We start from the raw sequence: 22,832 nt of genomic DNA, 5'->3' as shown, positions 1-22,832 counted from the left end.
TTTTTTTTTGAGACAGAGTCTTACTCTGTTACCCAGGCTAGAGCGCAACGGCATGATCTCGGCTCACTGCAACCTCCGCCTCCTGGGTTCAAGAGATTCTCCTGCCTCAGCCTCCCGAGTAGCTGGGACTACAGCATGTGCTACCACACCCGGCTAATTTTTGTATTTTTAGTACAGACAGGGTTTCACTATGTTGGCCAGGCTGGTCTCGAACTCCCGACCTCATGATCTGCCCACCTCGGACGCCCAAAGTGCTGGGATTACAGGCGTGAACCACCTCGCCCGGCCTCAACAATTATTAACACATGGGTAATTATTGTTTCATTTAGACATCCTCCTTCCCATTGATTTATTTTGAAGCAAATCCCAGACACGACACATAATTTCATCCATAAATACTTCAGAATGTATCTTTGGAAGATACAGAAGACTGTTAAAAAACATAACCATGATACAAGTGTCATGCCTAAATTTTTAAAAACAATTTCTTAATATCAAATATTCAGTCAAGGCCGGGCACGGTGGCTCAAGCCTGTTAACCTAGCACTTTGGGAGGCTGAGGTGGGTGGATCACTTGAGGTCAGGTCAGGAGTTCAAAACCATCCTGGCCAACATGGTGGAACTGTCTCTACTAAAAATACAAAAAATTAGCTTGGCGTGGTGGCACACGCCTGTAATCCCAGCTACTTGGGAGGCTGAGACAGGAGAATCACTTGAACCCAGGTGTAGAGGCTGCAGTGAGCTGAGATTGCGCCATTGCACTCAAGTCTGGGGGACACAGCAAGATGCAGTGTGGGGAAAAAAAAAAAATTAGCTGGCTGTGGTGGTAGGAATCTGTAGTCCCAGCCACTTGAGAGGCAGAGGCAGGAGAATCGCTTGAACTCGGGAGGTGGAGGCTGCAGTGAGCAGATTATGAGCGCCACTGCACTCCAGCCTGGGTGACAGAGTGAGACTCATTCTCAAAAAAACAAAAACAAAACAAATATTCAGTCAAGTATTTAAATATTCTCTATTGTCTCAAGAAAGTTTAAACATTGTCTTATTTGAATTCAGATGCAAACAATATCCACATATTGTATTTGGTTATCTTTTGAGCTGCTTCTAATCTCTAGGACTCCCCTCTTTTTCGGTTCTATCTTTCTGCAGTACACAGGAGTGACTCAGCCTGTGTAATTCCTGAAACCAGGAATAGGTTCCTGAAACTAGAATTAGGTGCTGAGTGCCATCACTTTAGAGAGCTATCACGAGAATCACGAAAGGATATCTGGCAATGCTAGTTGGTAGAAGGGTAAAGGGATGGTGCCTGGCCTTCAAGTAACAGCACTTGAGAGCTGCAAAAGTCTTCCAAGATCACCTTGTCAAGGACTCTCGTTTTAGAAAGGGTGGTTGTATTCCTCTGAGTTCATTCACGTAACAAGTAAATAGTACCAACACCTAATCCTTTATAGGGAACAGAAAGCAGCAACCTCTCTCTCTGACTTGATGAACACGTCTCTAGCTGTTCACGTTTCCCTACTACTCTAGTGCTAGGCAAACTAAGACTGACGGCTACTTGGATAATGTAATATTTCCAAGTTAAAAAAAAAAATTAAAAAACCCCTTAGTTTGTACCACAAAATTAAATCCAAACTTCTAATTTATCAGCAGGTAGCTTTATATTGTCAGTCATCAATGGATTAAATACATGAAATAGTTATCTATTATAAAGAGCTCAAAAAGACCTGAAGAGGGACAGTATCCAAAATGTCAAAGCTTTTTTTTTTGAGATGGAGTCTTGCTCTGTCGCCCAGGGTAAAGTGCAGTGGCGCGATGTCTGCTCACAGCAAGCTCCGCCTCCTGGGTTCATACCATTCTCCTGCCTCAGCCTCCGAGTAGCTGGGACTACAGGCACCCGCCACCATGCCCAGCTAATTTTTTTTTCTATTTTTAGTAGAGACAGGGTTTCATTGTTTTAGCCAGGATGGTCTCGATCTCCTGACCTCATGATCCGCCTGCCTCGGCCTCCCAAAGTGCTGGGATTACACGCATGAGCCACTGCGCCCAATCCATGTCACGGCTTATTTTAGGTACAATTTTCTTTTCTTGTCTTTTTTTTGAGACAGAGTCTCACTCTATCGCCCAGGCTGGAGTGCAGTGGTACGATCTCAGCTCACTGCAACCCCTGCCTCCCAGGTTCAAGTGATTCTCCTGCCTCAGCCTTCCGAGCAGCTGGGATTACAGGTGCCCACCACTATGCCCAGCGTATTTTTTCATTTTTAGTAAAGGGGGTTTCACCATGTTTGCCAGGCTGTTCTTGAACTCTTGACCTCAGGTGATCCACCTGCCTCGGCCTCCCAAAGTGCTGGGATTACAGGCATGAGCCACTGCAACCAGCCTATTTCCTATTTTTCATATTGTACTTTCTCTTCAAAGGGCTGAGATAAAGATGCTTACCTGCAAATGTTACTTCTACTGCTTCCGGTTTGTTTCTGTAAACAACAAAAAAGGCCCTCAGTTAAGATGACTGTATTGCTGCTTACCTTCAAGGGGAACTGGAAAGGCGCCTGAGCTTCACTTAAGATCAGACCATTCTGTGTAAGTTTTAGGTTACTGCCAATCAGAGTATACAATTCATTCTCTCATGGACCTGAACCTTTGGACTTGCTTTAAGTAGAAGACAAAAAACGAAGGTCAGCTATAGCTTTTGTTTTTCACCTGCTGTTAAATCTCCTGCCTTGGTTGGTGCTCACTTTCAATTCTGAATTTCCTAAGAGCATGCTATATACCTGTTTGTATATGTGTACCACAAAATGCCATCTCTTGGTCAATGCCTTCCCCACAGGACAGTGGTATTAGGAGTAATACGTTCAGCAGGAAAATGGCTAAGTATAATGTAGAATGGTTTTAATATGCTTAAAGTGAAAGGATGATTTCGGGCCATAAACAAAACGGCAAGTTCTATTCCACTTCAAAACTCCTCTGTAGGCCTTCCTACTCATCTTTCTTTCTTCCTTTACATCACCAAAGTGCTTACCACTCACCTTCACGAAACCCTCTTTAGTTCTACCCTGGTTTTGTCTTGCCTTTTAAATTCCAGCTCTGAACTTAAAATAGACAGTGTAACACAAAATAGCACTATGAAATCACTCAGGAGAATAGTCAGGACATCTGCTTTACAACTTCAGCTTTCTCACCACACTCATGTTTTAGGACAAATATCCTTACACCTTTGCATCCTGCCCTATCATCTATAAAATGGGGGAATACAAATGATCCTATCTACCTCATGAAACTACTACATATAACACAAGAACAGACCTGAAGTCCAAAGTAGGAAGCAAATGAAGACTATTGCCTTATCAGCTAGCTACCTGTAACTCAATGATTCCACTTTGTTTTAGGGGCTAGCAAACAAGATGCACACATTTTCACATTTATTTTTGTCTAAGTTGCTCAAGACCTCTTAATCAAGTACGTATCTTTTCTGTGATCTCTGCTCCATCACCTGTGAAAGAAACCAAGACTAAGTTGATCTGCAGGGCTGCTGGAAATAATGGAATATATAACATGGTTTATGAGTGTTAAAAAGTTGATACAGAAGACAGACAATACCTTTCAAGGAAACTGGCTTCTATGAAGCATGCTAGCCCTGCTGAAAATCAACCTATATGAATCATACAAAGCTTCACCCTGCTTCTTCAAAGCCCTCTGTATGTGACTTAGGAAAAGCATGTTGGGTATCTCTAAGAATTGAAGAATCAAGTACGTTTATGGATAAGCAGTGAGTTCAGAACAGAAGGAAAGACTACATGAAAATTTAAATTGCTTCTGAGCCTTCATTTTGAAACTGTAGCCAGGAAACAAAGGCAATGAGTCCAATACCATTCCTCATCTTTAGAAAACAAGAGCAAAGAACAAAAATATGGAAATGTTAATCATGGCCCAACTGAATCAGGTACTAAAAGGATGACCAATGGGAGGAAGCATATTTTCCTGGGGAAGGCTGGCTGTGCTGAAGAGTCAGGGAGTTTACAAAAGCCCATTATTCCATCACTTGGTAGGGTTTTTTTTAACCTTTAGGTTTTAATTCAGCCAAAGATGGGCTGAGTTCCTCACTCTCCTACTTTTATCAAAAGACCTAAGAAAAATAAACTATAAATAAATAACCTTTGGGTTCCAAGTCATAAATACTTTGAGTCTGTAATTTCAAATTTCTCTAGGCATAAAGTACCCTGAGCATAGATCCCTGTGGGAAAAGTTGCTACGATCGATCTTAAGTGGTTTGCTGTCTGACTTAGCAATACTTGTCAAATCACTGCCATTAATATTTTAGTTTACTATTTATGGCTAGAAGAGAGAGAAAGGCTGCTGAGGAGAGCATTAGGCCAAAGGAGACTTCATGAGAAGTCTTCCGGGAATTAGAGGTCCGAGAACTCAGTGCCTTAACGAGGAGTTCGCTGAATGTGAAGTATACCATCACAAGATTGCTTCTCAATTCCAAGACCTTGCGTTTGTTATTTTACTTCCACGGTTTAAAATTACAAAGGAGCAGGAGTGAGACCGGCCCTGGGAAAGTGTTCCACTAAACAGGGCCCCAAAATTAATAGTTACATTATTTACTGTTCTACCAGCTGCTAAAATTTCAGATACTGGGGGTGAGAAAAAGCAAGTTACTTAGAATTCAGAATTTATTGGCTATGTGACCATACGCAATGCTCCTCAAATGTTACTGGGCCTCAGGTTCCTCTTCTACAAAATGGGGACAAAACACCTACCTCCCAGGTTGGTGTGAGGGCTGAGATGATATATGTACAGTAGTACAGCAGTCTCCCCTTATCTGTGGGGAATATGTTCCAAGACACCCAGTGGATAAATAAAACTGTGGATAGCACTGAACTCTAGCAAAGAACACCAAGGTCACTTTTTTTACTTAAAGAAATCACTTTATGGGTTCTCTTTCGCATATTCAAATTGCCAGCATCATTACTCCTGCACTTTGGAGCCATTATTAAGTAAAATAAGGGTAACTTGAACACAAGCACTACAATGCTGTGACAGTCATTCTGATAACCTAGACAGCTATTAAGTGACTAACAGAGGGTAGTGTACACACTGTAGATATGCTAGAAAAAAGATGATTCATGTCCCGGGCGGGCCAGTGCAAGATTTCATTATGCTACTCAGAATGGTGCACAATTTAAAATTTATGGATTGTTTATTTCTGGGATTTTTCCATTTAATATTTTCAGACCATGGTTCACTGAAGGTAACTGAAACTGCAGAAAGCAAAACCACAGATAAGGGTGGACTACTGTACAGCAAAGTTTCTCAAACAGTGTCTCGTAAGTTACCGATATGCTGAGATAATGATGCCCATATCCCTTAGGGCAGGCAGCAGGTGGCAGGATCTCTGAGAGGCTAGACCATTTACCCAAACGTGCCATACAAATATGATCATGTTCTGTGTGTGCCATATGATAAACAAGGTCAAGAATCACAGTGAAGGATGCCTGCATAGTGCTTAATATGTAGTAGTTACTTACTCAATGTCTACCCCCACCCTCTATCCTTAAGAGCCCTAGTTTTCTCAATTGTAAATGAGATCCACTATGTGTCACACAGGGACACTTTGAAATGAAATGAAGCCATGTTAAGGCAGATAGCACAGTGCCTCGTTCACAGAAGGTAATCAATAAATTAGTTACCTTCTAATTTAGGTAACTAGGTGGAGTTACCTTCTAATTTAGAAGTCCTAGGTGGAGTCACAGATCAGACTCTGAAGCTGTGGTTGGGAGAGGTTTTAGGATTGCAGTAATTCCCTGAATCAGGAATTGGTTAGCAATACAAGAACAAATAGAACTGCTTTTTGGCCGGGCGCGGTGGCTCAAGCCTGTAATCCCAGCACTTTGGGAGGCCGAGACGGGCGGATCACGAGGTCAGGCGATCGAGACCATCCTGGCTAACACGGTGAAACCCCGTCTCTACTAAAAGATACAAAAAACTAGCCGGGCGTGGTGGCAGGCGCCTGTAGTCCCAGCTACTCGGGAGGCTGAGGCAGGAGAATGGCGTGAACCCGGGAGGCGGAGCTTGCAGTGAGCCCAGATCGGGCCACTGCAATCCAGCCTGGGCGACAGAGCGAGACTCCGTCTCAAAAAAAAAGAACTGCTTTAAGTGTCAGACTGCTGTAATGTCTGGAATCCTAGAACAAGCTGGCTGAGTAAGTCCTCAGTTACTGACTGGACAACCCAAGACACTAAAACATAATCAATTCATTCAGATAGGTTTTAAGAGCTATTCTCAAAATCCTTTGGAAAAAATTTTCTTCTATCTTTTCTGTAAGGAAGCTTCTAGAATATCAATAATCAATCCAGAAAGGGCTCCTGGCAACTGCATTATCTCATCTTCTTTTCTCACTAACAACTTTGGGCTTTTTACTACTGAATGCACCCTAGGATCCAGTTCCCCATTTTTTTTTTCTTTTTGAGATGGGGTCTTGCTCTGTCACCCAGGCTGGAGTGCAGTGGTGCCATCTTGGCTCACTGCAACCTCCGCCTCCTGGGTTCAAGTGATTCTCCAGCCTCAGCTTCCCAAGTAGCTGGGATTACAGGCGCGTGCCACCACACCTGGCTAATTTTTGTATTTTTAGTAGAGGTGGGGTTTCGCCATGTTGGCCGGAACTCCTGACCTCAAGTGATCCACCCTCCTTGGCCTCCCAAAGTGCTGGGATTACAGGTGTGAGCCAGGGTGCCTGGCTCCAATTTCCCATTTGGGCATTTACGTCTCTCTCCTACTTATCCCTTCTTATGTCCTGAATTAGAGGAATTATTGAATTCTGCTCGCTATAAAGGTTTCTGAGCATTCTACTTTAAATCTTCTATAAGGCTCCCATCATTCTTTTTGAGCAAAGCCTACAAAAATAGATCATATTAGGTAAGAGGAGGTCCTATTCTCTGCTAAGCCATATCTCAAAATATGGAGAACAAAGAGACCTAAAAGCTGATTTACTCAATGTCAGAAAAATGCCAGCTCCTAAAGAAACAGGAATCATTCTATCTGGCTTCATTCATTTCTTCAACAAACCAATTTACTGAGCTGACTATATATATAATGAGGATGCTGGGGAAACAAAGATGATTAAAGTGATACACCCGGCCCTTAAGGAGTTATCAGTTTGGTCCAGCACAGCTCTGGGACTTCATGACCAAAGTGGTCCCAAGTAGGCCACAGGACAGGTGGCAGTGTGTAATTAACTACAGTGACCTGTAAAAAGACCAACCAGGTCTTCTTATCCAGTTGGACACAACATTCCATTTCTTCTAAATGCTTAAACAATGTCCTAATTCCAAATCACTCCAAACCAGCCTGTCTCTCTGAGGACATATGTAATATATTTGGGAATGAGAACAGAGTATCAGCAAGATTTAATTTATTCCTTTTTCAAATTTCTCTTCCCACCATCCTCACCCACCCCAACTGGCACTGCTTGCTTACTGAGTTTCACTCCCCCTCACGGAACCACAGCTCCCCACAATATGTACTGGCTGTGGCAAGGAGCCAGCACACACTTAAATCCAATAGCAATTTGCATCTGACAGAATTTCCTCAATTTTGGACTCCAGACTCCAGATAAGTTGACAGGCCTAGCTTCTCAGTATGAAACGGTTCTTGGTACGTACACTAACGAAAGAATTAAATTAATTTGCCTGATTACTTTTGCTTTGAGGGTCTGGGTAAGAATTCCCAAATGAAAAAGCAATGCTGTTAAGACCTGTGCATGAGGTTATTTGCAGTGTTGGGCATAGCTTTTAAGTCAGTCACGTTCTCTTAGTTTGCAGGCTGCTGGGAAGACAATTTACCAATAATTATTATTTTGTGACAACATATGGGTTGTTTCAATAAGCCACTTCCCAGAAGTGCGGTAGGAAAAAATTAAAAAGCAATCTGTTTGGAATGATCCTTAGGCTTTGCTGAACTGCCTCCATATTAAAAGGTTATCATGACCAAATGTACTCTTAAACAGTTTAGATGACAGCACTGCTTTACCCAGAAGAAAGGTGATACTTTTAGTAGGAGGCCACTGGTGAGAAGATCCAGCAGGATGATCTGAGAGGAATCATTAAAACAAAACAAAACAAAACAAAACACTTCAAAAGAAAAATTAATGTAACTATATTCTGAAGTATATGCCACAGAACTATTTTTAAGACCATCTCATGCTTTCATTTTCAGAAGCTGGAACAGTGCTAATAGAACTTTCTGCAATAATGGATATGTTCCATGTCTGTGCTAAATACAACAGCTACTAGCCACATGTGGCAAATGAACACTAAAAATGTGGCTAGTGTGACTGAGGAACTCAATTTTACTTCACCTTTTTATTTAAAAAGGTCACTTGTATGGCTATCCTATTGGACAACACAGAGATGGAAGATGCACTCTGGAAAAGGCTGCTCTGAACTGTAATTTCCCCAACTGGTTTATTCTGAGAAGTGCAAAAAGTAGGGTGGAGCTGACCTCTCCTAGCAGGTTCCCACACCAGCAAAGCCTTTCAAATCTCCGGGGTTTCTCCTCCAAATTATTCCCATTCTTTAATCTCTTTCTCTGATCTCCACCCCAACACCTTTCACCCTTTAGCACCTCCCTAACTTGGCTAATAGGCTCTCAGAAAGGCCCCTTTTTTCTGTTGCTGCCTGGGCTGAGCACTGGTAGAATCCCATACATGTTTATGATAACCACACTGGGCAAACTTTGCTGAAGTTCTGGAATAGGCATGCACCTTGCTTTACCTTACTGGGATGCCTGGTAATTTCCGCTTGCTTCATTCGGGCTTCTGCTGGGTGATATATCTGTAATCCCAGGAGAGCCCTGCCTACTAGGCATGATATTGTGGTCTTTTAAAAGACTTTCAAAGTTTCAAATTCTCAGCAGAATGTTCTGAGCCGCCTTATTGAAAACCAAATCTCAAAGAGGGAGATGGGCCAGAACGAAAGCCTAAATTTATACACACACACACCCGTACATGTGCACAAGCACACACAGCAGTGCACCCCCATACAAGTTCCCTACAATGCAAATCTTTGTAAAAAATGAGGACAGGCGCCGGGCGCGGTGGCTCAAGCCTGTAATCCCAGCACTTTGGGAGGCCGAGACGGGTGGATCACGAGGTCGGGAGATCGAGACCATCCTGGTTAACACGGTGAAACCCCGTCTCTACTAAAAAATACAAAAAACTAGCCGGGCGAAGTGGCGGGTGCCTGTAGTCCCAGCTACTCGGGAGGCTGAGGCAGGAGAATGGCGTGAACCCGAGAGGAGGAGCTTGCAGTGAGCTGAGATCCGGCCACTGCACTCCAGCCTGGGTGACAGAGCAAGACTCCGTCTCAAAAAAAAAAAAAAAAAAAAAAATGAGGACAGGCGCGGTGCTGTAATCCCAGCACTTCGGGAGGCCGAGGTGGGCGGGTCACCTGAGGCCAGGAGTTTGAAACCAGCCTGGCCAACATGGTGAAACTCCATCTCTACTAAAAATACAAAAATTAGCCGGGTGTGGTGGCGCGTGCTTATAATCCCAGCTACTTGGGAGGCTGAGACATAAGAATCACTTGAGCCTGGGAGGGCGAGGTTGCAGTGAGCAGAGATCGCGCCACTGCATTCCAGACAGTGAGTCTGTCTCAGGGAAAAAAAAAAAAAAAATGTCCTGCAAGTCCTAACGTTTTTCTTCTAGACCTGAGGGCCTATTTAATCCCTCCGAAATGGCTAGCTGCTTCTTTTAAGAATAATTTTTTAAAAGAAAAAGAACTGAAGTTCCGAATAATGGGCCATATTTTGGAATCACAAGTCATTAATACACAAATAGACGAGAATGTACTCCTACGTTAAAAGACATGCCTCTTCTTGCAAATACACAGCCATTTATCTTGTAGATCAGCTTATATCCGCCCAGGTCTCATTCTTTGCTAGTCTGGACCTGAGAATGCATTAAGATCAGTTATGAAAATGCAGAAGTTAATTCAACTTCCTCCTATGTGCTACACTGCTCAGAAAAAAGTATACAACAATTACCCAAAATAAGACTCTGGGCTGATTCATTTGAATATCTAAAATGCAAAGAAACTGGTAAGAGAGGCTAACACAAGAAAGCAGCAAGTCAGCCTAAAATATAAGCAACTGCAGCCCCTGGCAGGAAACAGTACTGCTCACTACATATATTACTTCAAGGAAAGTAGTGCTTTGTTTTACAGATAAAATCTGTTGCCTTATAAAGGAGACAGGACATACTATATATTCAATTTAAATGGTAGTTAATACTTTTTAATGCCTCCAAGCCACAAGTACATTATGACCACTTAAAAATTCCCCTCTACCAATCTTTTCCCATCTGTGGATCTCCAAGTACTTTCCTATTAGTAGCTCCCAGTTCACCAGAAACAGTCTGCTCTTATTTCCTCAACTGTGAAACCCAGATGTGAAGCCCCATGCTTATAGATAGGGAAATGAGGCAAGGGGATTGGCCATAGGCCACCAAAAATTAGAACCCAAAACCCTTAGCTCATGTTTTAAATATATTAGAAAAGCAAAGCAGCTTTGGAGGAGGAGGTTGTCTTCTACTGATTCTTGTGTTTGGCAGAGAAGGCTGCCTTGGAAATACGACCTAAGCCCATCTTTTAAAAAGTCCAACTGTAAAGAGAGGTTATCTAAGAACTTTATAGATTCTGGAGGCTTTGAAGTGTGTAACTGGGCCAAGGCTACAACGGAAGAAATCACAGACCAAGGGTCTTGATGTAAGAATTTACAAGATAACCAGATAAAGGCTAGTGGGCGAGGAGAGAGCATTAGAACCTCAAAGGAGAGATAAGGAACGGGTGTGGAGCAAGGGACAATTAGCTTTGCTTGAAAACTATGTAACAAAACGGCCCAGTGTCTCTCACAGAAGGGTTCGGGAAAGGGAAACCAGAGATCGCGTTTTTCCGGTCTAAGACTGGGTCGGCTTTCAGTCTTCTCTTCTGCTCCTTTTAGAGCAGACGGCAGTGGGGAACGAGAATGCTGGTGGCGACGTGGGCCTGCATCTCCTTTCCTCCTCCAGTCCTGGGAATTCCTGAAAACTCCTTCCAACCCAATTCCAAACAGGCTCTCTCTCGGTTCAGAACAATGCCAGGGAATTTCACGCAGGGAAGGGGTCCCCTTCTCGCCCTAGCGGGCAGGGGGCTCCTCCGGCGCGAGTTCCGGCCCCAGCGTCCCCCACGTCCCACAGGTCTCCTGCCCTTTGGCACGCACAGCCCTCACCACTCGCTGCTTCCGCATCCCTCCTCTGAGCCTCTCCCCACGCATCTCTGCCCCTCGCCCGGCCGCGCCCAGTCGCCTCCCACGTCTACCCCGCTGGGGCAGCCCCTACACCCTGCCAGGCACCCCATTTCTCTCCTCCAGGTCTGGGGGACTGGACGACACTGGGGATTAGCTGGGGTCAACTCTGCCTCCCCCGCCACCCCTGGCCCCGGGCGCGCGCTCACCCGGCGGCCGCGTTCTCGAACTTGAGCGCGAGCGTCTCCTCGATGATGCGGTTGTTCACCTCCAGCAGGATCATGGCGGCGGCTGCCCCGAGGAGGGGAAGGAGAAACAAGGGCCGGTGAGGGTGGGTAAGGGAGGGAAAGACGGAGGAAGCGGCCCTGCTGCCCCCTGAAGGGACCTGGGTGGGGTAGGAGGTTAGGGGAGAAGGGGAGAGGGGCCGGGATGGAGGGAAGGGTAAGACGCACGCGCTGGCCCACGCACGCAGACTGTGGAGACACCCACCCACCCACCCAACCAACCAACCAACCAACCGACCTGGCCCCCAAAGCCTGAACCCGCCTGCCGAGCCGCCGCCGCCGCCGCCACTGCCGCTTCACCGACAAGCCCAGTCCCCGCCCAGCCCCCGGCTGTAGCCGGCCACTTCCGCTCTCACACCCACTTCCGCTCGCCGCCTGGACGCGCGGCCCCGCGGCGCCATTTCCGCTTCAACCCCTCGTGAACGCGAGCGCAGGCGCGCCGGAGGAAACGGAGACTGCGCTTGCGTATGTGTGATGCCGCCACCCCACCCTCTACTTTCTCACAGACCCCCTTACGTCTACAGCCTACCAGTGCGTCCCCCGCGGAGCTGTCATTCCCCGAGGCTTGCCTGACTGTCCAGCTTCTCACTCCCGCTTGTCTCAGAGATCCAACTCCGTTCTTCCGGTCTTGTCATCTCAGAGACCTCGCAAGAAGCTCGCCCTTGTAGTCTCCCAGCGGGCTTCTTTGCTCCCAGCTTGTTTGCTGGGGGTGCCTCTTTTTCTTTCCAGGTATAGCTGTCCAGCGACACCATCACACATTCATTTCTCCAACAAACATTTTCATGGGCTCTTGCTCTATACTGGGGATGTAGTGGTAAATGAAATAGATGAGGCCCTGCCCTCGTGGAACTTATAGTCTGGTAGAGGAAACAGACAATAAAATTCTCAATTGTGTAAGGAGGTAGAGATGCATGGGGAGAGGATCAGAGTAGGGATGCGGAAGCAGCGAGTGGTGAGGAGTGTACGTGCCAAAAGGCAGGAGACCTGTGGGACGTGGGAGTAGCTGGGGCCGCAACTTGCGCCGGAGGAACCCCCTTGCCCGCTGGGGAGAGAAGAGGACACTTTCCTTGCGTGAAATTCCCCGTATTATTAAAAGGACAACTAAGGAAAGGAATGAGAGGTCACCTGGGTGAATAGGCAACTTAGATGGGCCTCCCTGTGTTTCTGTGATGCCTCCAATTCTACGTCCAGGTGTCCAGAACACATTTTTTTCTGCTTTTGAAACCTTCCAGTACCTCTGGCAGAGATACACCCTCCTTGTTACCTGAGTGCGGAATCTTAACTCCTCTTTGTGCTACATCCGCACCATCTGCCTTAGTGCCTTGTTTTGTGTTTTCCCTCCTCCGGGGAGAATGTAATAAACTTAGCTGAGTCCCTTCCACATACAAGGAAATAATTTATTTTCTGTTATGTGTTTGGGGTGGGGATAAAAAAATGAACAAGAAACTAGCTCCTATCATTAAGGCACAGATAGTCCTTTGAAACATTACTTAACGGGCTATGGATGAACTTCAGGATACTGCTGATCCCCCAAAATTATACGCTAATTTAATTAATTATTATTATTATTTTTTTGAGACAGAGTCTTGCACTGTTGCCCGGGCTGGAGTGCAATGGCATGATCTCGGCTCACCGCAACCTCTGCCTCCCCGGTTCAAGTGATTCTCCTGCCTCAGCCTCCCAGGTGGCTGGAATTACAGGTGCCTGCCACCACGCCCGTTTAATTTTTTTGTATTTTTAGTAGAGATGGGGTTTCACTGTGTTGGCCAGGCTGGTCTCAAACTCCTGACATTGTGATCCTCCAGCCTCAGCCTCCCAAAGTGTTGGGATTACAGGCGTGAGCCACCACGCCTGGCCTTTTTTTTTTTTTATTTGAGACGGTGTCTCACTCTGTCACCCAGGCTGGAGTGACTTTGCTATCTCTGCTCACTGCCTGCCTCCCGGGCTCAGGTGATCCTCCCGCCTCAGCCTCCCGAATAGCTGGAACTGTAGACACACGCCACCACGCTGGGCTAATTTTTGTACATTTTGTAGCGACGGGGTTTGGCCATATTGGTCAGGCTGGTCTCAAACTCCTGGGTTCAAGTGATCCACCTGCCTTGGCCTTCCACAGTGCTGGGATTACAGGCGTGAGCCACCGTGCCCGACCGATATGCTAACTTTTTAACATTAATGACTATTGAACTAAAATAATGTTTATAAATTGTTTAAAATATATATACTTATAATACTAAAATGCTTGTAATGAAAAAAGCAGTTCCCTGTCCTACTCTTTGGAGGCAATATGCTCAACTCTTTCACAAATTCATCCTGATATTTACCTTCATAATTTTTTCTTTCTTTCTTTCTTTCTTTCTTTCTTTTTTTTTGAGACAGGGTTTCACTTTGTTACTTAGGCTGGAGTGCAGTGGCGTGCTCTTCGCTCACTGCAGCCCCGATTTCTCCGGGCCCAAGCAATCCTCTGGCCTCAGACCCCAACTAGCTGGGACTACAGGTGGCCACCAATATGCCCAGCTAATTTTTGAATTTTTAGTAGAGACAGGGTTTCACTATGTTGTTTAGGCTGGCCTCGAACTGCTGAACTCAAGCGATCTGCCTGCCTCAGCCTCCCAAAGTGCTGGGATTACAAGCATGAGTCACCGCGCCTGGCCTACCTTTGTATTTCTAAGTAAATGTTTGTACCATTATTTCTTGGTTTGTTAATTTTTAGCATTATGTGTTGACTTCCTGACACGGTAGAGAAGGACTTGACTGTATCACTTCTGCTTCCCACCATATAGCTGTGTAACAACTTTTGGTTAAACCAATAATCTGTGCCCAGCTGTATTAAAATTATTATGTATGCAAATATTGTTTAGTGATGAGCTAAGAAACACACTACAATCATGACTTCTAGTTTACATGGCCCTTCATTTTTCTTAGGGTTAATTATTGCCTTTTTTCTCTCATTTGTCTGATTTTCTATAAACAGTATTTACAGTTGGATTTTCACCTCAAATCCTCTAAGACTGTATCGAAAAGTCTAGCAATAATGTTTTCGATATACTCAGTATATAAGTTCCACTTTTTCTTTGGAGTTTTTGTCCCAGAGCCTGCCTTCCTCTTGTTTCAGTCTGGACTGGCTGCTCACTAGACTTGCTGTATAGTTGTCATTCTGGAATCTTCCTTCATTGCTGTTCTGGGGTGGTTTTGCCCATTTCCTGGATCCCATGTCTTCCTCTTGTTTTACTTCCTTGTTTTGCTAAAGCATCTCCTCTAGTAACTTCCTAAGAAAGGGAGATGGGGGAGATATGTTGTTAGAATCTTTGCATATTTGAAAATATCTTACTTCTATTTAACATTTGATGCGTTGTTGGGCTAGATATTCAAGTTTGAAAATAATTTTCTCTTTTTATTTTGAAGGTATACTATATTTTCTTACACCTTCTAGGGTTGCTATTAAAAAAGTATAATTCCTATTCATATTTCTGATCCTTTGTCTGTTACATCTCCCCCATCTGTGGAAGCCTTAGGATTCTGTCTTTAACTTGTTGGTTAGAAATTTTATAATGATTTGCTTTATTGTACCACTTTCTTAATTTGTTGTACTGAGCACTGATTCAAAATATAAATTCATAGAGCTGAGCATAGTGGCTCATGCCTGTAATCCCAGTACTTTGGGAGGATGAGCAGGGAGGATTGCTTGAGCCCAGGAGTTTTAGGCTGCAGTGAGCTAGGATCATGACACTGCACTCTAGCCTTTACAACAGAGCGAGAACTTGTCTTAAAGAAAAAACACAAAAAACGAAACCTTCTTTTCATCTTGCAAAACTGAACTCTAAAGCAACCCATTGTTTGTTTTTCGTTTTTCTATTTTTGTGGAATATCTTCTTGCATTATCTTCAGCCATTTTAACTTTTTTTTGTTTTTTGTTTTTGAGACAGGGTCTCGCTCTGTTGCCCAGGCTAGAGTGCAGTGGGCAATCTCAGCCCACTGCAGCCTCGACCTCTTGGGCTCAAGCGAGCCTCCCGCCTCAGCCTCCCAAGTAGCTGGGACCACAGGCTTGTGCTACCACATCTGGCTAATTTTTTGATTTTTTGTAGAGATGAGGTCTTCTTATGTTGCCCAAGACTGAACTTTCAGTTTTCTTATTTTTAATTCCCAAGACCTTTTTTTCCTGCTGACTGTCTCTTTTCCATATTATTCTATCCTGGTTTTATGGACAGGCGTGTTTTCCTGTCTGTGAGGATATTATAATAGTGAATTTGTTTTTAGTTTTTCTTCTCTCTACTTTGTCTCTGTTTCCTTGGTTCGTTTTAAATGTTAATTTATTTTGGCTACTCTCATGTTAATGGCCATGTCAAACTTCTGTCTACTCTAGCGATCTATTCATATTTAAGGATGAGACAATAAAAAGCTGAGTGGAGACTCTTAAGTGTTTGGGCAAGATGAGTTGACTAGCTCCTTGCTACTCAAAAAGGGCCAGCAGCATTGACATCATCTGGGAGCTCATTGGAAATGGAGAACCCTAGGTTCTCCTGTATTCTTCACTGTACCTACAGATTTAGAATCTGCATTTTAACAACATCACCAGGCAATTCAAGTGCACATTACGTTTTGAGAAGCACTAGGTTGACCGTAAGTTGCATAGATGATGTGCCAGATGTCGAATGTTGATATTGGGAGGTCTTCTCTCCAGGGAAGAATCCTCCAGTTGCGTTTGGAAAGTGGCTGTTCTTAAATAGCCAGAAATTTGCTGCATTCAGTCTTGAAGATAGAGGCTAGAGGTAATTTTGGGGTTGGAGTGGCTGTCTGGCCATTCTCCAGTTAGTCCTCCACATCCACTCTTCATCCTTTTTCACCCTTCTATCAACTGGACTCCCTTACGCCTTGGTGTTTGGTTGGCCATAAGGAGCCCCAGCAGGAGGAGGGGGAACAGAAGTAGTAGTAGTAGGAGGAGGAGGAGGCAAAAGAGTAGTATCAGGCTCTTTAATCTTGGGCTTCCTTCATCTTTTGAGGTCGCCTCAGGCTGGCCTTGTTCTTCAACCAAATGTCACTGCTCCTTTCAAGGTGGCCACCTCAGCACAACTCTTTCCTTCCTTTCCGGTCCTGATCCCTCTCCTCAACCTTTTGGGCTTAGGGATAGTATCAGCTTGGCTGCTATTAGTCCTAGGTTACTGTATTCTCTCTTGTGGCTCCCCTACATCCACACTTTTGTAAAGAATCCTTCTTAAATACATTCTCCTCAAATTATCCTATCTTGAGGGTGCCATCTGTTTCCAATGGGATAAAGACTAATGTGGTGGGGTGGGGGAAGAGTGATGTCATGGAAGATGGCAGAGTAGAATTGATCCCTTCACCGAAACAACTATTGAGCTGGCAAGAACTGTCAGAACCAACTATTTGGAGCTCTAGATTCTAGTGGAGCACTTGCAGCATTGAAGGGAGTACTTGATGAAGAAAGAGGCTGGTGAATTTTGGTGAATACTTCCCAGCAGCATCCAGTTGTAGAGATGGCAGTCTGTATCCCTGATGTGCTTGGCGATGTGAGGGTGGGCTACAAGAACCTTGTCCTCCAAAAATCAGGCTTGTGTGTTTTGATATACCTTACAGTTTGCTAAGGGGGCCACCACAGAGGTTGGCCATTGTTTCAGCCTCCATGGGCTGAGCTGAAATGGTTTTCTCATTGGTGGAGGGGATTTAAAAAGCTCCGTTTTTTTCTTTTCTTTTCTTTTCTTTTCTTTTTTCTTTTTTTTTTTAAGATAAGGTCCTGGCCAGGCGCGGTGGCTCACACCGCTGAGCTACATGGCTGAGGTGGGCAGATCACTTGATGTCAGAAGTTCGAGACCAGCCTGGTCAACATGGTGAAACCCCATCTCTACTAAAAATGAAAAAAATTATCTGGGCTTGGTTATGCGCCTGTAATCCCAGCTACTCGGGAGGCTGAGGCTAGGGGAATTGCTTGAACCTGGGAGGTGGAGGCTGCAGTGAGCCAAGATCATGCCACTGCACTCTAGCCTGAGTGACAAAGTGAGACTCTTATCTCAAAAAAAAAAAAAAAAAAAAAAAGGGAAAAAGAAAAAATGAGGTCTTGCTATGTTACTCAGACTAGGCTCAAACTCCTGGGCTCAAGCAATCCTCCTGCCTCAGCCTCCTAAGTGATGGAGGGGATTAAAAGAGAAAAAACAGCCCTTTTCTTTTTTGGATCCAGGAATTTAAGGAAATCTCTGTTAGGTCACTGGTTGACTGCAGAAATAGTAAGAGTCTTTAGTGACTACACATGCCAAGGAATATAGTCTTTGCGACATAGTTTGGAAAAGGAATGAAATAAATAGATGACTGTAGCTTTCTTCAAGCTATGATAATCCCTGAAACTGAGACAGAAGAGAAAATCTAATTTCAAGGGTTACAATTTCAATATTCAAAATTTCCAGTTCTCATCAGAAAATTATAAAGTATGCAACATAAAATGAAAGTATGATAGTTGATAGAAACTATCTGTGAAGAGCCCAGACATTGGACTTACATAAAAAGACTTAACTGTCTTAAATATGCTGAAGGAAAAAAGAAAAGAGCTCATGGAAACCATGAAGAATAGCTAAGGAAAATCAGGAGACTGATGTATATACAAGTATAGAGGCCGGGCGCGGTGGCTCACGCCTGTAATCCCTGCACTTTGGGAGGCCGAGGCGGGCGGATCACGAGGTCAGGAGATCGAGACCATCCTGGCTAACAAGGTGAAACCCCGTCTCTACTAAAATACAAAAAAAAAATTAGCCGGGCGCGGTGGTGGGCGCCTGTAGTCCCAGCTACTCGGGAGGCTGAGGCAGGAGAATGGCGTGAACCCGGGAGGCGGAGCTTGCAGTGAGCCGAGATGGTGCCACTGCACTCCAGCCTGGGGGACAGAGTGAAGACTCCGCCTCAAAAAAAACAAACAAACAAACAAACAAACAAAAAAAACAAGTATAGAATATCATAAAGAGATAGAAATAATAAAAAGGAACCAAATAAAAATTTTGGAACTGAGAAGTACAATAGCTGAAGTACAAAAATTACTAGAGGGGGTCAACAGCACATTTGAGCAGGCAGAAGAATCAGTGAAATTGAAGATAGGGCAGTTAAAATCACCCAGTTTGAGGAACAAAAAGAAAACAATTGAACAGAGCCTATTGGACATGTGGGACACAAATTAAGCATATCAAAACACATGTTATGGGAGTTACAGAAAGAGAAGAGAGAGAGAAAGGGGAAGGAAAAATATTTAAACACGTAATGGCCACAGAGTTCCCAGATGTGGTAAAACATGTGAATCAACACATCTAATGAGCTTGACAAACTTAAAGCAGGATAAACTCAGAGATTCACACTGAGACACATTATAGTCAACTGTTGAAAACCAAAAATAAGAGAAATTCTTTAAAGTGAAAAAGAGAAGTGACTCATCATTTACATGGATCCTGCATAAGAACAACAGCTAATTTTTCATCAGAAACCATGAAGGCAGTGTAATGATGATATCTTGAAAGTGCTGAAAGAAAAAAACCTGTCAACCAGGAATATTATAGCCTGTTCAATGTTCTTTCAAAACGTGAAGGAGCCAGGCATAGTGGCTCACGCCTGTAATTCCAGCACTTTGGGAGGCTGAGGTGGGTGGATCAACTGAGGTCAGGAGTTTGAGACCAGCCTGGCCAACATGATGAAATCCGATCTCTACTAAAAATACAAAAATTAGCCAGCTGTGGTGGCATGTGCCTGTAATCCCAGCTACTCGGGAGACTGAGGCAGGAGAATCGCTTGAACCTGGGAGGTAGAGGTTGCAGTGAGCTGAGATTGGGCCACTGAACTCCAGCCTGGGTGAGAGAGGGAAACTCCATCTCAAAAAAAAAAAAAAAAAAAAGACAACCAAATACCACATGTTCTTACTTGTAAGTGGGAGCTAAACATTGAGTATATATGGACGCAAAGTAGGGAACAAGAGACACTGGGGCCTACTTGAGGGTGAAGGGTGGGAGGAGGGTGAGAATCAAAAAAACTACCTATTGAGTATTATGCTTATTACATGGATAATGAAACAATTTCTACACCAAACCCCCATGACATGCAATTTTTTTTTTTTTTTTTGAGACGCATGACATGCAATTTACAACAATTTATGTAACAAGCTTGCACATGTACCCCTGAACCTAAATTAAAAGTAAAAAAAAAAAAAAAAAAAGGAAAACAAATAGCATAATGGTAGAGGTAAGTTCTTTATTATCAATAATCATTAAAAATGTAACTAGATTAAACTCTTAATTAAAAGACAGAGATTGGCAAAATGAATTTTTTTTTTTTTTTGAGACAGAGTCTTGCTCTGTCACCCAGGCTGAGGTGCAGTGGTGCGATCTTGGCTCACTGCAACTTCCACCTCCTGGGATCAAGCAATTCTCCTGTCTCAGCCTCCTGTGTAGCTGGGACTACAGGCGCGTGCCACCACACCTGGCTAATATATATATATTTTTTGTATTTTTAGTAGAGGTGGGATTTTACCATGTTGGCCAGACTGGTCTCAAACTCCTGACCTCAAGTGATCCGCTGCCTCAGCCTCCTAAAGTGCTGGGATTATAGGCGTGAGCCACTGTGCCTGGCCAGCAAAATGAATTTTTAAAAAATGATCCAACTATATGCTTTTACTAGAGACTAACTTAAGATCCAAAGATGCAAATAGATTGAAAATAAAAGAATGGAAAAATATATTCTGGGGCTGGGCACAGTGGCTTATACCTGTAATCTCAGTACTTTGTCTTTTGTTTTTTTTTTTTTTTGAGACGGAGTCTTGCTCTGTTGCCCAGGCTGGAGTGAAGTGGTATGATCTCAGCTCACTGCAACCTCTGCCTCTGGGGTTCAAGCGATTCTCTTGCCTCAGCCTCCCAAGTAGCTGGGACTGCAGGTGGGTGCCACCACACCCCAGCTAATTTTTTTTGTATTTTAAGTAGAGATGGGGTTTCACCATGTTGGCCAGGCTGGTCTCGAACTCCTGACCTTGAGTGATACACCCACTTCAGCCTCCCAAAATGCTGTTATTACAGGCGTGAGCCACCATGCCTGGCCAATCCCAGCACTTTGGAAGGCCAAGCCAGGAAGATCACCTGAGCCAGGAGTTTGAGACCAGCCTAGGTAACATGGCAATACCCTGTCTCTACTAAAAATTTAAAAAAAAAAATGGCCAGGAATGGTGGTGCACACCTGTGGTTCCAGCTACTGGAGAGGTTGAGGTGGAAGGATTGCTTTAGCCCAGGAATACTACACAGCCATGGCTGCAGTGAGCTACAGTAAACTGTGTTTGTGCCACTACATTCCAGTCTGGGTGCCAGGGTAAGACTGTGTCTTTGAAAAAAAAAAAAAAGATATTCTATGCAAATTGTAACCAAAATAGAGCTGGAATGGCTATGTTAGTATCAGAAAGAATATATTTTAAGTCAAGAATTGTTATAAGAGACAAAAAATATTTATATTGATAATAGGATCAATTCATCAGGAAAATATAATAATTATAAACATAAACACATCAAACAAGAGTCCAAAATATATAAAGCAAATATGGACAGAATTAAAGGGAAAAATAGTTCTACAATAATAGTTGGAGACTTCAATATCCTACTTTCAATAATAGATTGAACACCTAGACAGAAGATTGGCAAGGAAATAGAGGACTTGAAGAACACTGTAAACTAACTAGACTGCAGACATACAGATCACCTAACAACAGCAGAATATACTTCTCAAGTGTACATGGAGCAATCTCCAGGAAAGAACATATGCTAGGCCAGAAAATGATTCTCAATACATTAAAAAAATTAAAATCATACAAAGTACCCTTTTCAACCACAATGGAATGAAGATAGAAATAAATAGCAGAAGAAAAACTGGAAAATTCACAAAGATAGGGAAATTGAACAACACATTTTTAGCCAATTTAAAGAAGAATTAACACCAACTCTACTCAAACTTTTCCAAAAAATGGAAGAGGAACGAACATCTTCTAACACATTCTATGAGGCCAGTATTGCTCTCATATCCAGACAAAGATGCCATGAGAGAAGCAAAATTCAGGCCAATATCTCTTATGAATATAGACAGAAGGAATCTTCAACCAAATACTAGCAAACCAAATCCAATAGCACTTTAAAGAATTGGCTGGGTGTGGTGGCTTGCGCCTGTAATCCCAGCACTTTGGGAGGTCGAGGCAGGAGGATCACTAGAGGTCAGGAATTTGAGACCAGCCTTGCCAACATAGTGAAACCCCATCTCTACAAAAATACAAAAATTAGCTGGTGTGATGGCGTGTGCCTGTAATTCCAGCTACAGAGACTGACACATGAGAATCACTTGAACCCGGGAGGCAGAGATTGCATGAGCTGAGATTGCACCATTGTGCTACAGCCTGGGCAACCAGAATGACACCCTGTCTCAAAAAAAAAAAAAAAAAAAAAATTTTATATATATATATATATATATATATATATATATATGAATCATGTACCATGTCTAAGTGGAATTTATCCCAGAAACCAAGAGTGGTTCAACACAAGGAAATCAATCAATGTGATATACCACAATAGCAAAATGACAGGAAAAACATGATCATCTCAATAGATGCAGAAAAAACATTTGATAAAATTTAGCACCTTTTCATGATAAAAACTCAGAACACTAGAAATAGTGGGTGCTGTGATTTGAATGTGTGTATTCCTCCTAAATTCATGTGTTAAAACTCAACCCCAGTGCAGTAGAATTAAGATGTGGGGCCTGAAGGAGGTTATTAGTGCCCTCATAAAAGGGCTTGAGAGAACTAACTGGCTCCCCTTTCCCCTTCAATCTCTTCTGCTGTGTGAGGACACCATGTTGATCTCCTTTTGCCCGTCTACCTTTTCCTGCTTACTGTGAGGATGCCTCAAGAAAATGCTATCTATGGAATAGGCCCTCACCAAACACCAAATCTTCTGGCATTTTGGTCTTGGACTTCCCAGCCTCCAGAACTGTGAGAAGTAAATTTCTTTCTTCTTTTTGGTGGCAAGGAGACAGGGTCTCGCTCTGTTGCCCAGGGTGGAGTGCAGTGGCAAGATTCTGGTTCACTGCAGCCTCAAACTCCTTGGTTCGATCAGTCCTCCCACTTCAGCTTCCCAAGTAGCTGGGACTATAGGTGCCTGCCATCATGCCTAGCTAATTTTTAAATGTTTAACAGAGATAAGGCCTCACTATGTTACCTGAGCTGGTCTTGAACTCCTGGCCTCAAACAGTCTTCCCACTTTGGCCTCC

The 22,832-nt window shown here is 43.7% G+C and overlaps 1 protein-coding gene across 8 annotated transcripts in view; it reads right to left on the bottom strand.

The window, feature by feature from the left end:
• ARPC2 (actin related protein 2/3 complex subunit 2) overlaps positions 1 to 11,929 on the bottom strand; it is a 43,663-nt gene extending 31,734 nt beyond the window's left edge. For 5 of the 8 annotated variants that reach the window (XM_021923989.2, XM_021923988.2, XM_021923990.2 and 2 more), the window contains exons 1-3: positions 11,794 to 11,929; positions 11,481 to 11,562; positions 2,434 to 2,468 (exon numbers count right to left, since the gene is read on the bottom strand). In XM_021923989.2, coding sequence (XP_021779681.1) covers positions 2,434 to 2,468; positions 11,481 to 11,554 — 109 coding nt within the window. In that variant the 5' untranslated portion in view covers positions 11,555 to 11,562; positions 11,794 to 11,929. Of the gene's footprint in view, positions 1 to 2,433; positions 2,469 to 11,480; positions 11,563 to 11,793 lie in introns of those variants that run through there. The other 3 variants (XM_021923993.2, XM_021923992.2, XM_021923994.2) reach the window with 3 other exon arrangements.
• Between the last annotated feature and the right edge of the window lie 10,903 nt (positions 11,930 to 22,832).

Source organism: Papio anubis, chromosome 10, assembly GCF_008728515.1.
Source record: "Papio anubis isolate 15944 chromosome 10, Panubis1.0, whole genome shotgun sequence".
NCBI classification, from domain to species: Eukaryota; Metazoa; Chordata; class Mammalia; order Primates; family Cercopithecidae; genus Papio; species Papio anubis.
This window is presented reverse-complemented; position numbering and strand designations above follow the sequence as displayed.